Source organism: Ranitomeya imitator, chromosome 1 (assembly GCF_032444005.1).
Source record: "Ranitomeya imitator isolate aRanImi1 chromosome 1, aRanImi1.pri, whole genome shotgun sequence".
Classification (NCBI taxonomy): domain Eukaryota; kingdom Metazoa; phylum Chordata; class Amphibia; order Anura; family Dendrobatidae; genus Ranitomeya; species Ranitomeya imitator.
In genome coordinates, this window is record NC_091282.1 from 126,892,597 (window position 1) to 126,907,881 (window position 15,285).

General features: G+C 43.4%; 1 protein-coding gene across 1 annotated transcript in view; it reads right to left on the reverse strand.

Annotated features, from left to right (window-relative positions):
• The window catches only part of FCHO2 (FCH and mu domain containing endocytic adaptor 2), a 146,240-nt gene that overhangs the window by 8,848 nt on the left and 122,107 nt on the right, over positions 1-15,285 (reverse strand). Inside the window, exons 15-22 of the mRNA XM_069750592.1 lie at positions 15,226-15,250; positions 15,095-15,134; positions 13,913-13,998; positions 7,361-7,476; positions 7,113-7,242; positions 6,191-6,302; positions 1,608-1,763; positions 659-791 (exon numbers count right to left, since the gene is read on the reverse strand). Coding sequence (XP_069606693.1) covers positions 659-791; positions 1,608-1,763; positions 6,191-6,302; positions 7,113-7,242; positions 7,361-7,476; positions 13,913-13,998; positions 15,095-15,134; positions 15,226-15,250 — 798 coding nt within the window. The remainder of the gene's footprint in view (positions 1-658; positions 792-1,607; positions 1,764-6,190; positions 6,303-7,112; positions 7,243-7,360; positions 7,477-13,912; positions 13,999-15,094; positions 15,135-15,225; positions 15,251-15,285) is intronic.

The window sequence follows — 15,285 nt, forward strand, 5'->3', positions numbered from 1 at the left end:
GTCACAATGTGATCACATGACCTAACTAATGGGAAGTATACCATGAGTATCCAGATAGAGGCTTGGACTGGCCCATAGGGTAACAGGGGAATCCCCAGTGGGCCCCTGGGCAGAGCTGTTCCCTCAACCCCACTGAATGGGCAATTCTTGGCCTAATTCATTTGATTCACTCTGCACAAAAAAAACAGCATCTGATCATTCATTAACTTCGCTACCCATTGTATTATTATATAGAGATATAGATAAATTTGTGAACGAGGGTAGTGTAATATTTGTATGCAGGTGAAAAGTGGGCCTCCCCAAAGTCAATGTTACTGGTGCGCCCTTGGTACCCCAGTCCGACACTGTCCAGATGGTTGTACATAGTAGACTGCGTCTCTTTGTCTCCCATAGGCGTATACACCTGAAAATGATGCATGGCGGAGAGGACGTTCGCACTACCGGCACCATTATAGTTAATGGACCAGTCGACATCCAAATCCTGTTTTGCAGGGTGGGTTTGGACGCAAGTCCCGATGGGACAACGGAGTGTTGGTATTAATGCAATTCCCTAATAAAGCTGGTTAGTACTAAAATATTGCCAAGCAATGTCCATGGTCACAAGGGTCTCCAGAAAGCATTCCCACAGTGCATGCACATTATAAGGTAAGTTCTCTACCTGGTATTTCAAGATGTCTACATTATAATAGGAGGCAGACGGGTTTTGCTCAGAAGACTTCTTGAGGTAGGCCGTAACTGCTTGCATATTCATCCAGAAGTCTTTGCAGTTGTTGTCACTTTGTGATGGATCGCTGTAAAGAAGGTATATGTTTCGTCAGGAGGGTTAGAGCTATACAGCAAGCTTCAGTGACTACAAGTGGCCATACTCCAGGACCACATTGCCGCTGCTGTAGGTTATTATATTCGAGGGGTTCTGTATGTGGGACACCCTTCATATCATCACTGCAGATGTCACGATCGTCCCTTACTAAACCCTGATACCAAATCACTAGCATGTAGCAATTACATAAGGAATGCCTTGGATAGCTGTAGTTTTTCCCAGGGATTGCTGTCTGATGCCCCCCTGTCTGCCGTACACTGGGACACAAATCACGGGGTTGGACATCCTCCCTGAGAAATAATATCCAGATTACTGGTAATCATGTATAATGCTGATCCAGGGATATAACATGGGCGGTTTTTACATTTCTCAGGATAACAAGGGCTTTGTGGATTTAAAATGTGAAACATAAGGGACTAAATCAGAGTTTGGTCATGCACACTGCAGTTTGTATGGCAGGGCCACTGAGGACTGTGAGATGCCTGGAGGCATACCTAAGTGTGCAGCTGGTCAGTGGGCACATATTAACCAAGGCTCACCCACACCCCCAGCAACGCACACTTCTGTCATCTTATAAAGACATGTCTGAAGTTCGCCAAAGGTGGATGGTCACGTTAAATAGCTGTACAGAGAGCATTCTGTAGTGACTACTACAATATATTCCTTCATCATCTGGTAACACAGAAGTGACACTATGGCTAAAACACGTTCTGCAGAGTATAAAGGCACTAGGTGCGGTTTGCAGAAGACAAAGGCTGCGAGGGTACAAGGATCTGCAGCGCCATACCTGTATAGCAGTTGTGTATTTGGTAGAATCTGCTCCAGCTTGCTGGTGTTCTTCAGCCTGAAGCAGAGCACGGCCGGAGATGGATTGCTTGTGAACACTTTAATAATCCCACTTGGAAATGACACGGTCATATCTCCAGTTATCTTCACTATACACCTAGACATCACACAGAGGAAACAAGTCATCTTAAAGGGGAATTCTCATGTTAGAAAACTGGATCTGCAGACAGCATGACAATAAGCAAGTTTGCAGTAGACTTGCTTTTTCTTTCTGCTGTGGTTCACCTGATACCAGAACTTTTTTGTCTTACATTGTTTACAGTTGTTACCAAAGAGATAGACCACCAGAGAATGGTATGTGCAATTGTTACATTCCAGGCATCAGCTCTCTCCAGCCCATTGATGCGGCCTGACAAGTCTATCAGCGGCTTTCCCTACTCTACAAGCTGAAAATACACAGCTCAAAATAATAAAGAGAAAACTGAAACACCACAATGTAACACACACTTCTGTGAAATCAACCTGTCCAGTTATGAAGCAACACCGATAGTGAATTAATTTCTCCTGCTGTTGTGCAAAGGGAATAGAAAACAGGTAGAAATGATAGGCAATTAACAAGACAAGCCCTAGAAAGGGGTGGTTCTGCAGGGGGTGACCACAGACCATTTCTCTGTTCTCATCCTTTTTGGCTGCTGTTTTGGTCACTTTTGCATCTTGTCACTGCTCTCACCCCTAGAGGTACTGTACAACCTACTGAAGTTTCTCAGGTAGTGCAGCTCATCCAGGGTGGCACATCAATGCGAGCTGTAGCAAGAATGGTAGCTGTGTCTGTTAGCATAATCTCCAGATCGTGGAGCAGATAGCAGGAGACAGGCTAGTACACCAGCAGACGTGGAGGGGGCTGTACGAGGGCAACAAACCAGCAGCAGGACCGCTAACTACTCTTTTGTGCGAGGAACAGGAGGAGCAGTGCCAGAACTCTGTAAAATAACCTCCAGCAGGCCACTAACATCCATCTCTTTGCTCAAACTGTCAGAAACAGACTCCATAAGGGTTGTATGAGAGCCCGAAGTCCACAAGTGGGTGTTGTGCTTACAGCCCAACACCGTGCAGGGTGATTGGTATTTGCCAGAGAACACCAAGACTGGCAGATTCAACATTGGCACCCTGTGCTCTTCAAGGATGACAGCTGGTTCACACAGAGCACATGTGCCAGATGGGAAAGAGCCTGGAGATAAACATTCTGCTGCCCAAAACATCCTCCAGCATGACTAGTGTGGCAGTGGGTCAGTAATAGTGTGAGGAGGCATTTCTTTGGAGGGCCGTACAGCCCTCCATGTGCTTGACCGGGATGAGATCCTCAGACGCACTGTTAGACCATATGCATGTTCACTGGCCCCTAGGGTCCTTCTCATGCATGACAATGTTAGGCCTCATACGGCTGAAGTGTGTCAGCAGTTCCTGCATGATTAAGTATCAATGCCACGAACTGGCCTGCCCATTCACCAGATCTGAATCCAATCAAGCACATCTGGGACATCATGTCTCGTTCCATCCACCAATACCACATTGCACCACAGACTGTCCAGGAGTTGGCGGATGCTTTAGTCCAGGTCTGGGAGGAGACCATCCTCCACCTCATCAGGAGCATGCCCAGACGTTGTAGGGAGGTCATACAGGCACGTGGAGGCCACACACACTACTGAGCATCATTTCCTTGTCTTGACGCATTTACACTGAAGTTGGATCGGCCTGTAATTTCATTTTCCACTTTTATTTTGAGTATCATTCCAAATTCAGACCTCCATGGGATATTAATTTTGATTGACATTGATCATTTTTATGTTTTATTGTTCTCAATGCATTCCACTACGTAATGAATAAAGATTTGCAACTGGAATATTTCATTCAGTGATATCTAGGATGTGGTATTTTAGTGTTCCCTGTAATTCTTTATGAGCAGTGTACATGAACTCTTGGCTGAGCTGCTTGTCCATGCGTATGGGGAAGTTGAGAGACAAATCCAGCTATCAAATGACTGTTAGAACCGACTTATCTCCTGTGTACGGTCAGCTTATCATATATGCCACTCTAAATAATTAAAAAAATGTACCTAAAATGGTCTCATTGTCAGTATTGACAAAAAAAGACAATGAGGAAAGACTGAAAAAAAACTGCAGCGGTAATAATTATGTTCATTTTACAGGGTAGCGGATGAAGCAGGTACTCTTTAAGGATTAGTAATGCAAAAATGGGTCAAACAACACAGACAGATATTTGCACAATTCAAAGCACATGAACAAAATGTGTAAAACTAAAATGCCATCCCTTTTGCATGTCTCTTTTCAGGATGGATAGCAGTAACAGTAGTTGTGTTAAGGGAATTACAGACCATAACAAACAGGGCTACAGTTCTGGCCAAAAGTATTGACACCCCTGCAATTCTGTCAGATAATACTCAGTTTTTTCCTGAAAATGATTGCAAACACAAATTCTTTGGTATTATTATCTTCATTTAATTTGTCTTAAATGAAAAAACACAAAAGAGAATGAAGCAAAAAGCAAAACATTGATCATTTCACACAAAACTCCAAAAATGGGCCAGACAAAAGTATTGGCACCCTTAGCCTAATACTTGGTTGCACAACCTTTAGCCAAAATAACTGCGACCAACCGCTTCCGGTAACCATCATTGAGTGTCTTACAATGCTCTGCTGGAATTTTAGACCATTCTTCTTTGGCAAACTGCTCCAGGTCCCTGATATTTGAAAGGTGCCTTCTCCAAACTGCCATTTTTAGATCTCTCCACATGTGTTCTATGGGATTCAGGTCTGGACTCATTGCTGGCCACCTTAGAAGTCTCCAGTGCTTTCTCTCAAACCATTTTCTAGTGCTTTTTGAAGTGTGTTTTGGGTCATTGTCCTGCTGGAACACCCATGACCTCTGAGGGAGACCCAGCTTTCTTACACTGGGCCCTACATTATGCTGCAAAACTTGTTGGTAGTCTTCAGACTGCATAATGCCATGCACACGGTCAAGCAGTCCAGTGCCAGAGGCAGCAAAGCAACCCCAAAACATCAGGGAACCTCAGCCATGTTTGACTGTAGGGACCGTGTTCTTTTCTTTGAATGCCTTTTTTTTCTCCTGTAAACTCTATGTTGATGCTTTTGCCCACAAAGCTCTACTTTTGTCTCATCTGACCAGAGAACATTCTTCCAAAACGTTTTAGGCTTTTTCAGGTAAGTTTTGGCAAACTCCAGCCTGGCTTTTTAATGTCTTGGGGTAAGAAGTGGGGTCTTCATGGGTCTCCTACCATACAGTCCCTTTTCATTCAGACGCCGACGGATAGTACGGGTTGACACTGTTTTCTTTTCCGTCCACATCTAGGGAGGTTAGCCACAGTGCCATGAGCTTTAAACTTCTTGATGACACTGCGCACGGCAGACACAGGAACATTCAGGTCTTTGGAGATGGACTTGTAGCCTTGAGATTGCTCATGCTTCCTCACAATTTGGTTTCTCAAGTCCTCAGACAGTTCTTTGGTCTTTCTTTTCTCCATGCTCAATGTGGTACACACAAGGACACAGGACAGAGGTTGAGTCAACTTTAATCCATGTCATCTGGCTGCAAGTGTGATTTAGTTATTGCCAATACCTGTTAGGTGCCACAGGTAAGTTACAGGTGCTGTTAATTACACAAATTAGAAAAGCATCACATGATTTTTCGAACAGTGCCAATACTTTTGTCCACCCTTTTTTATGTTTGGTGTGGAATTATATCCAATTTGGCTTTAGGACAATTCTTTTTGTGTTTTTTCATTTAAGACAAATTAAATGAAGATAATAATAACAACAAAGAATTTGTGTTTGCAATCATTTTCAGGAAGACACTGATTATTATCTGACAGAATTGCAGGGGTGTCAATACTTTTGGCCACAACTGTACATTCTTCTCATAAAAAAGGATTGGGCTAATTCCCAGCTGTCATAATAAATATATAATGGTAAAATGACAGATCATAGCTCTTGATAGCTTTTACACTGCTTGATGTTGGTTTATAGCTAAAGAGAAAGGCGTCATGTTAGGTTTAGGTCCCAGCAAAGGGGTACGCCTTGACAGTGGCTGTTGGGCTCGTAAGAATTGGCCATTTGTGAGCTAAGAACCTTCATTCTTTTAACATGTTTTCTACCGCATTAAAGAAATTCCAAATTCATATATTCAATGTACACATTATAGCGTTTCAGAGTGCACCTGTAATTTTTGGGTAACTACAGCACTGTTCACTATCTAGCCACCTCTGCAGCACAAACATTTTAGATTAGAAGCTTTTGGGGCAAACTGACTCCCCTTTAGGAGACGGAAATGGATTCTTACAGGAAGTGATAAAAATAAATATGAAAAGTATCTGTCTCTCAAAAGGGAGCAATAGTGAGATAAATATCTATATAAAAAATAATAAAGTTCACCAGCGCTACCTATAGTAACAATGACATTTTGGCTTTCCAGAGCAGGTTTCAATATAATAGCAGTCATCTTTTTTATAGACCATCTCCGTTACTCCAGTTTTTCCGTCTATTCACTTACTTTGCTGGGTCAGCACCTTTGAAGTATGCGTTAACTGATTCAGAAAGTGCAACAGCAACCGGTAGTGTGTCTTGACTTCCTAAGGTAACAGGGCTGGGTCCACGGGATATACCTAGAAATCAATCAGAAGTAGGCAGTTTATATCATGGCACCATTAAACAGCAGAGATGAGCAAAAATTATTTTGGATTACAATGGTTTTTTAGGATAAAAATGCATGAAAAATATTAATTAGGTTCTTTGAAATGTTTTTCACCTGTTTAATAGATTGTTGAGGAAATTGATTTGCAAAATCCTGGTCCAGCGACCACATTAGTAGTCCGTGGTCTTGGGATGGGAGCGCTGCACATGGCCTTCTACCTGACTGTATCCCTGGCGCATCTACTAATTAATAAGCCCGGCACAATGTTATGGTGCATCATATCGGAATGATGACACCAGGCCTACAAATGAAAGAAGTGCTGGGGGTACCAGAAGTTAGGTGGTGGTTCACAGGGATAGCGTCCAGCAGCCATGGATTACGGACATGGCCGCTGGACCGGAGTGTTGCAAATTGATCTGCTCATCTCTATTAAACATTTTTTTTGTTTTGCTTTTTTTTTTCTTAATAATCCCAAGCCTTTACATTCCGCAGTGTGAGATGTGCTGCGCGGCACACAATTAGGGACATTTTATTCCAAGATACAAATGAAACACTGGCAAAGACATAAAAGAGTTGAGTCAAAAGTTTCACAGGACCCTAGTCCAGAGGCCATGCTTGTACATTGCATAGGCCTGCTAATCAGAAGATATATTTAGGATGTTGCCGGTAGTAAGAAGTTTGCAGGGCTCTGGACCTGCGACCACAGACAATGTAGCCTCTGGACCAGGCTCCTGCAAATCTTTTTGCTCAACTCCACATAAAAGGTGCACACAGAACTTACCAAAGGTAGGAGTATTCGCTGCACTAATTGAAGTGGACGAGGATATAGACGATGAGCTTTCGGCCCGAGGTAAAGAAGCAGAAGGCGGTGGACTAGTGTTAGATGTGACTGGAGGGCTGAAGGGCCGCGGCTTGTAAGAAACATAAGAGAAGAATTTAGCATTAGTCATCATATAACTCAATAATCGTGCAATATATAAAGTCCAGTCTACCTACTGTAAGCTGCATTAGATTTATACTATTACTTACCACTTCATTGATGCCGCTGAGCTTGCTAGTAGAAAGCTTTGGTCTTGAAGGAGGTCTTGGTGGCGGTACTATTGTGCCCACAGAATGTGGCGTACTGGGGCGTGCAGGGGGCGACACTGGTAAAACAAGAACAGAATTTCTGTGTTACTTCACGCCGTATGCTATAAACACAAAATAACATTTATTTCCAGATGAGCTGGAGTTGAGGTATTAAAAGGCTTTCCAAAGGGTTAAGCAACTTGCTAATATGGTTAATTTCTTCACCTACAAGCTCTAGTCATAGCAGGTCTCCTGGTTTGTACCCGAGACAAGACAGCATTTTTTTATATAAAGGGGGGCGACTAGCTGCTAATTTCAATCGCTAAACCACCCCTTCTAAGTTTATGCATAGAACGTCATTGAAAAGGGGGCTGGCTTAGCAATTAAATTAAGCAGACAGCCCCTTTTACACACTGCCAGCTCACTTGCCAACATAGTATATGCAGTCGTAGTCCTGTGTTGTGGCAAAGCAGAAGAGGACCAGAGATCGGGGCTAGTTGCACTGTATGTAAAATAACTTACAATATCAATTTGGTGACAGCCAAATCCTGACCCCACTGATTTGATCTACTGATGACCTATTGTAAATAGAGGCAGAGCTCTGGTCTGGCGGCCATAGACTACCGATGTAACCTCTGGGCCAGGGTGTGGCTAAACAGCTCAGCGCACCGCTCCGACCACTAGTTTTTCATGTCCCTGCCTCCATCACCGGTGATTGACAGCACTGGCTGGCATATGTTTTCTGTACAGACAGTGCTTGTGCCAGACAAGCCAGTGCTCAATGGCAATCACCAGTGAAGGAGGTGAAAGCATGAAAAACCGGCAGGCACTGAGCTGTTTAGCCACTCCAAGGGGACACGGAGCCCCCTAGTAGGCATATCTGAATTCATTTCCTGCAGTACCGAGGCAGCGATGAGAACACTATAGGTGTGATTGTTGGGCTATATCCCCTATAAGACTATGCCCTTGGTATGTACGGACAGTGAGTCCCTTTAACAAGGAGTATTTGCTGCACTAATTGAGGTGGATAAGGATGTAGACATTAAACTATCCGGCTTTATGGTCAACTGTTCAGAAGTAAAATTTTTGTTACCAGGAAAATCCTTTTACATTTTTTAGTCAACTATTCTACCCTTCATTATCTTGTCTTGTTTTCCATTTTTATAGCTGCGTGGATTTATACTTACAGCGCTATAGAGGTAAAAAGCAAGTTAATGAAAAATTTGTACAAGTTACTGTTGTCGTACCATGCACATAAATACATGCAATTCCAGGGCAGAGCAAAAAACTTCAAAACATATAAAATTTATCAATGAAATCTACTACACATAAAACACACAAACTGTATGCAAAAGAAACCACATTGACAATGGAAAAAAAACGCAGATATGATCCACATATCAGGCTGTTTGAAAACCACGAAATATGAAAATTATTATTTTTTTTTATAAAAGAAAAGGATGCAGCAAAAATGTAAAAAAAAAACAACAAAAAAAACAGGTAAAAACATTCATATTTCTTGTCGGACACACAAAATAGGTGCTCTTTTTGGCACTACAAGGCACAAGGAAGCAACACACCGCATGCTCGTCATACCATTATTCATCTGAACTGTAGACGGGCTACAGCTGAACGTTGCCGACTTTGAGGCATTTGAGTTCTCTTCTATGAATACATCATCGAGGCAATAGTTGGCATTTGCCAAGCCTAGATTTTCTTCCAGCATATAGCTCCTTAAAGTCCTCTCAGACAAAAAGTAGCGCATGTTGTCGACCTTCTCAAATGCACTATGAAATCTTTGAAGCTTCTTCCGGCTTGTGTTATTGCACTTGCTGCTTTCATGCAAGGATGCCCTTGGCCTTAGAGGAGGTGGAAAGATTGGCTGTGGGTTGTCTACCTGAGATTTCATTGAGCCAAGGTTATGAATAAGGTTGGCACCAAAATCAGATTGTGTGGCATCTCCAGGATCAGATACCGGGAAGTCAAATGTGAATTGAGACAAACTATTGGAGGACAAAGCTGGGGGAGAAAAAAAGGAACTCCCAAATGGGTCCTGTACCACGGCTGAAGGAAAAATGGGGGAATACAAACGGAAAACTGTCTTAAACACGGAAAAAAAAAAATACACAAATCACTGTACCACAGCCTGTATTCCTCAGATGGCAAATAGCTGAATTATTAAATATGAATCATATAATATACAGAGAGGAGAAAATCTCCAATGTGCTCTATAAACAGCAATGAACCTACAATGGAAATATGGCAGATATCTTTGGGAACCCCTGTGAAGAAAAGGATGGGATGCTAAAATATAACACGCCAGACCCTTGTTTGCTCCCCACATGACCTGTTGGGGAAGATATGTGAGACCCTAATAAACATTAGATGGTCATTTAACCCCCTTATCGACTGAGCCAATTTTAACATTAATGACAAAGCCAATTTTTTTAAATCTGACCAGTGTCACTTTATGTGATAATACCGTATTTTTCAGACTATAAGACGCAACGGACCATAAAAGACGCACCGAGGAGGAAATTAGGAAAAAAAATTGAAGCAAAAAAAATGGTCAATTCTGCACTGTAATATCCCCTAGCCTGGTGTGCATGGCCTCATCCCTATCCTGGTATGATTAGCCCCATCCTTATCCAGGTATGATTGGCCCCACCCCTATCCTGGTATGATTGGCCCCATCCCTATCCTGGCATGATTGGCCCCATCCTTATCCTGGTATGATTGGCCCCATCCCTATCCTGGTAGTATTGGCCCCATCCCTATCCTGGTATGATTGGCCCCATCCCTATCCTGGTATGATTGGCCCCATCCCTATCCTGGCATGATTGGCCCCATCCCTATCCTGGCATGATTGGCCCCATCCCTATCCTGGCATGATTGGCCCCATCCCTATCCTGGCATGATTGGCCCCATCCCTATCCTGGTATGATTGGCCCCATCCTCATCCTGGTATGATTGGCCCCACCCCTATCCTGGTATGATTGGCCCCATCCCTATCCTGGCATGATTGGCCCCATCCTTATCCTGGTATGATTGGCCCCATCCCTATCCTGGTATGCATGGCCCCATCCCTATCCTGGTAGGATTGGCCCCATCCCTATCCTGGTAGGATTGGCCCCATCCCTATCCTGGTATGATTGGCCCCATCCCTATCCTGGTATGATTGGCCCCATCCCTATCCTGGCATGATTGGCCCCATCCCTATCCTGGCATGATTGGCCCCATCCTTATCCTGGTATGATTGGCCCCATCCTCATCCTGGTATGATTGGCACCATCTCGGTCCTAGTTTGAGTGGTCCCATCCCTATTCTGGTATAATTGTCGACATCCCGACCCTGGCATGATTGGCCTCATCCTTTTTCTTTTAGAATTGGCCCCATCCCATTCCTGGTATGATTGGCCCCATCCTTTTACTTTTATAATTGGTCCCATCCCGTTGCTGGTATCCATGGCCCCATCAGGAAAGATTTAAAAAAAAAAAAACACATTACACTCACCTACATTGCGCTCCCTCGCAGCATCCTGCTTCGCTGTCAGCAGCTGCTTAATGCTTGTAAGCAGCGCATGGCAGGTACGAGCACAGCTGCCGCAATACTCAACGGGACCGTTCATCGGAGATCGCGGTGAGTATCCATTCCTCTTCAGTAGCGTGCACTGTCAGTCGGAGCCTTCCTGCTGGGGCCTGCGGTCACGTGTGCCAATACTTAAGAGAAATGAATATTCAGAAGAGGGATGGATACTCACTGAAATCTCCGATGAATGGTCCCGGTGAGTATTCTGGCAGCTGTGCTCTGCTTGTGAGCAGTACATGACTTCCCTGCCATGGGCTGCTTACAAGCATTAAGCAGCTGCTGGCACCGGAGCAGGATGCTGCGAAGGAGCGCTGTGTAGAGATGAGTGTAATGTTTTGGGGTTTTTCATCCTTCCTGATGGGGCCATGGATACAAGAAACATCATGGGGCCAATTATGAAAGAAAAAGGATGGGACCAACATTCCAGGAACAGGATGGGGCCATTTATACCAGGGATGCCAGAGAATTGAATATGCATTGCCCTCCACATCCGTGGATGTGGAATGCAGTGCATATTCATTTCTCTTTAGCAGTGGGCACAGGAGTTAGCCAGAGCCGCTGTCTCCAGCCTCCTGTGACCCGATGCTCCACCGAAAACGCTTCATCACCTCCCCACCACAGCCAGAGCCCATACATCCGGAAGTATAAGATGCACCCCCCCATTTTCTTCCACATTTTGGGAGGAAAAAAGTGCGTCTTATAGTCTGAAAAATACGGTAACTCAGGAAAGCTTCAATGGATGCCACTGATTCTGAAATAAGATTTTTTTTTTCAGGTCATGATAGTGGTAAAATTTGTTCGATATGACTTACGTTTATTTGTGAAAATATTGGAAATCTTGCAAAAATTTTGAAAATTTTGTAGTTTTCAAACTTTTAAAGAGAATCTGTCACCCCCAAAGTCGAGGGTGTGGTAAGCCCACCGGCATTAGGGGCTTATCTACAGCATTCTGTAATGCTGTAGATAAGCCCCTGATGTATCCTGAAAGATGAGAAAAAAAGGTTAGATTATACTCACCCAGGGGCGGTCCCGCTGCTGGTTCGGTCTGGCGCCTCCTATCTTCACCAGATGACGTCCTCTTCTTGTCTCCAGGCTGAGGCTCCGGCGCAGGCGTACTTTGTCTGCAAAGTACTGCAGTGCGCAGGCGTCGGGCCTCTCTGACCTTTCCCGGCGCCTGTGCACTGCAGTACTTTGCTCTGCCCTCAACAGGGCAGACAAAGTACACCTGCGTCGGGGCCTGAAGACAAGAAGAGGACGTGATCTGATGAAGATGGGAGGCGCCGGAGCGAACCAGCAGCGGGCCCGCCCCTGGGTGAGTATAATCTAACCTCTTTTTCTCATCTTTTAGGATACATCGGGGGCTTAGCTACAGCATTACAGAATGCTGTAGATAAACCCTTGATGCCTGTGGGCTTACCTCACCCTCGATTTTGGGGGTGACAGATTCCCTTTAATTATTATGCCCTTAAACCAGAGAATTAAATATGACTAATAATTTTTAATTCTTATGCCCCTAAATCAAAGATATAACACCCAAAATAGTTAACAAATAGCATTCCCCACATGTCGACTTTACATCTGTATCATTTTTTAAGCATAATTTTTTTTTTCCATTAGGAAGTTAAAAGGCTTAAAAGTTAACCAGCAATTTCTAATTTTTCCAACAAAATGTATAAAACCATTTTTTTTTTTCTAGGGACCACATCAAATTTGAAGTGACTTGGGGGGGCCTAAATGACAGAACATACCCAAAAGTAACAACATTCTAAAAACTGCACCCCTCACGGTCCTCAAAATCACATTCAAGAAGTTTATTAACCCTTCACGTGGTTCACAGAAACTAAAGCAATGTGGAGAGAAAAGTCATTTCACTTTTTTCACAAAATTTTTTCTTTAGCCCCAAACTTTTTATATTTACAAGGGCAACATGATTAAATTAACCCAAAATTTCTTGTGCAATTTTTCCCGAATACGTCGATACTGTGTGTGTGCATATGCACTACTATATGGGTCCGTTTGACTTTTTGACTATTCAAATAATCAGCGTAGGGTAATCATACATTTATTCACCAATTGCCAGAGGCAAATAAACCCCATCTAAAGACTATAAAAATTGACTTTTAATTAGACTAAAGGAAAAACGTTTACAAACGGCTTAGTCAATAGTGTCCTAGAATCACAATAAACTACTTAAGATCAAAATTAGTCTTGTATCCTATCCACAAATTCTTATTATATTGAGATCCTAATAGCTAATGTTGCATTTTAGGGTTAGGATGTATTGGCGCAGCCGCTAAACATATACCGGTAATCCCATTTATGAATTCCCCATTACCATACTAACTAGCCATTAAAACAAGCTCCTAAGCCTCCTCAACAAGTTTCACCAGTTAAACTGGCTTCATCAGGGGGTTGAGGCTATAATGAATTAGCACATGGGATACCAACCTTTTAAAGCTTTGGATCTAATGTCATCAATTAGAGACAAGGGAGCAATCAACCAAAGTGCTTAATCAACTGAAAAAAATCTTTTATGTTAAGAAAAAGCAGCAGCAACATAAAAAAGATACAGCATACATACAGCTGTACTGCACAGTGTAGCTGTTAATCCAGCGCTGTGAAAAGCTAAACTACAGGACAATCTTAACATTTATGGACAGGCGCGCACACCACTTGTGAGATGTTCTTGAATCATTAAGGGACATGCCCCTCTTACTCAAAAAGAATCACACTCCACCGTATCCTCTTCTCAAGACGAGCATGAAGATCATCAACCTTGCTAAATCAGGGCCTATATGCACATAATATTCTCTTAAGGCAAAAGACCAGAAAAAGCTATAAAGATCCAAGACAAACAAGTCTTTATATTAAGAGGGGGGGAAAAAAAAATCAGCATATTCCTATCTGAAAATGAAGAAAAATTACCTGTAGAACTGGAAGAGGATATGGAGGATGTCTCTACTGAGCTGCCAAACAATGGATCCCAGGCTAAAAGATCATTGTTGACTCTGCTGTAAAATGTAAACGGAAAATTGGTAAACTGTATGTAGTCTGAAGACAAGCAGATATTTTGGTTTGCACATTGCGATCCTGTCACTTGCATTTGTATTAAGTGACAGTACCAATTTAGGGTTGCCTGAGAACGTAACAGACTTTTAGAAGGAAGCATGTAATGTTCACCGGGGAGCGGCACGCTGCGCCCACCGGGGAGCGGCACGCTGCGCCCACCGGGGAGCGGCACGCTGCGCCCACCGGGGAGCGGCAAGCGGCGCCCACCGCTGACAGGACGTTGCTCTTTTAATGGAGAACAGAAAAAGGAGGAAACTTATCTCTAAGTGTTGTGAAACTAAATGCTGTATTGATAGCTTTAGTTAAGAAATTTGCTTTGTTGTTCTTTAAACATCCTTTGAAGTTTTCTACTAATTAGATATTGGTGCACAGGGGCGGGACTGTGCACTGGGCCTTCTCCTCCCTATCTGTGATTCCCCGGCCCCTCTGCCTGCCTCCGGTCTTTGAATGACAGGTCACTGCTTTTCCAGTGACCGGCCTCCTCTGTTTGACCTCTCGCACCAGCACAGTCATTGCCGTAGGCGGCGCACGAGCAGATTTGAGCTCTCGACTCAACAATGCCTTTAAGGGATGATGGCGCATGCGCCGCTCACAGCAATGACCATGACATTTTATTGCAGACTAGTTGAGAACTCTGTCTGTGCAGGCGCCGCTCACGGCAATGACGGCACGAGATTTCAAGGCAGGTCTCTGGGAAAAGCAGTGACCTGTCATTCAAAGACTGGAAGCATGCGGAGGGGCCAGAGAACGACAGGCAGGAAGAAGACGACAGCGCACAGTCCGGCCCCTCTGCACCGAAATGTAAATAGCAGAAAAGTTCACATGTTGTTTTAAAAAACAACAACACAGAAGATGTCTTCACCAAAGGCATCACTATAATCTGTGTTACAGCCATCTCTTTACCTTAAATTACAATGTTTTCCTGACAGGTTGTCTTTAATCTAAATCCCAGAACCAGGACTGACTAATGATTTTGGGCTTCTTTAGTCAATCATTATAATTCTAGCTTGTAGTATATAAGGTCTTCTTTTCACTTACTCCAAAGTTCCTGGCATTCGTAATTTTGTCACCTCCTCACCTAAATAAGAAAAAGAAAACAAACAGCAGCTTAGCCAAGGATGGAAAAACAAATGTACAAGAAGTAGAACAGCTCAAGAAAACCAACTTACTTGATGTATTCCTTGTCATTTGTGCCTAGAAATTAGAAGAAGGAAGAAATAAGAACATAA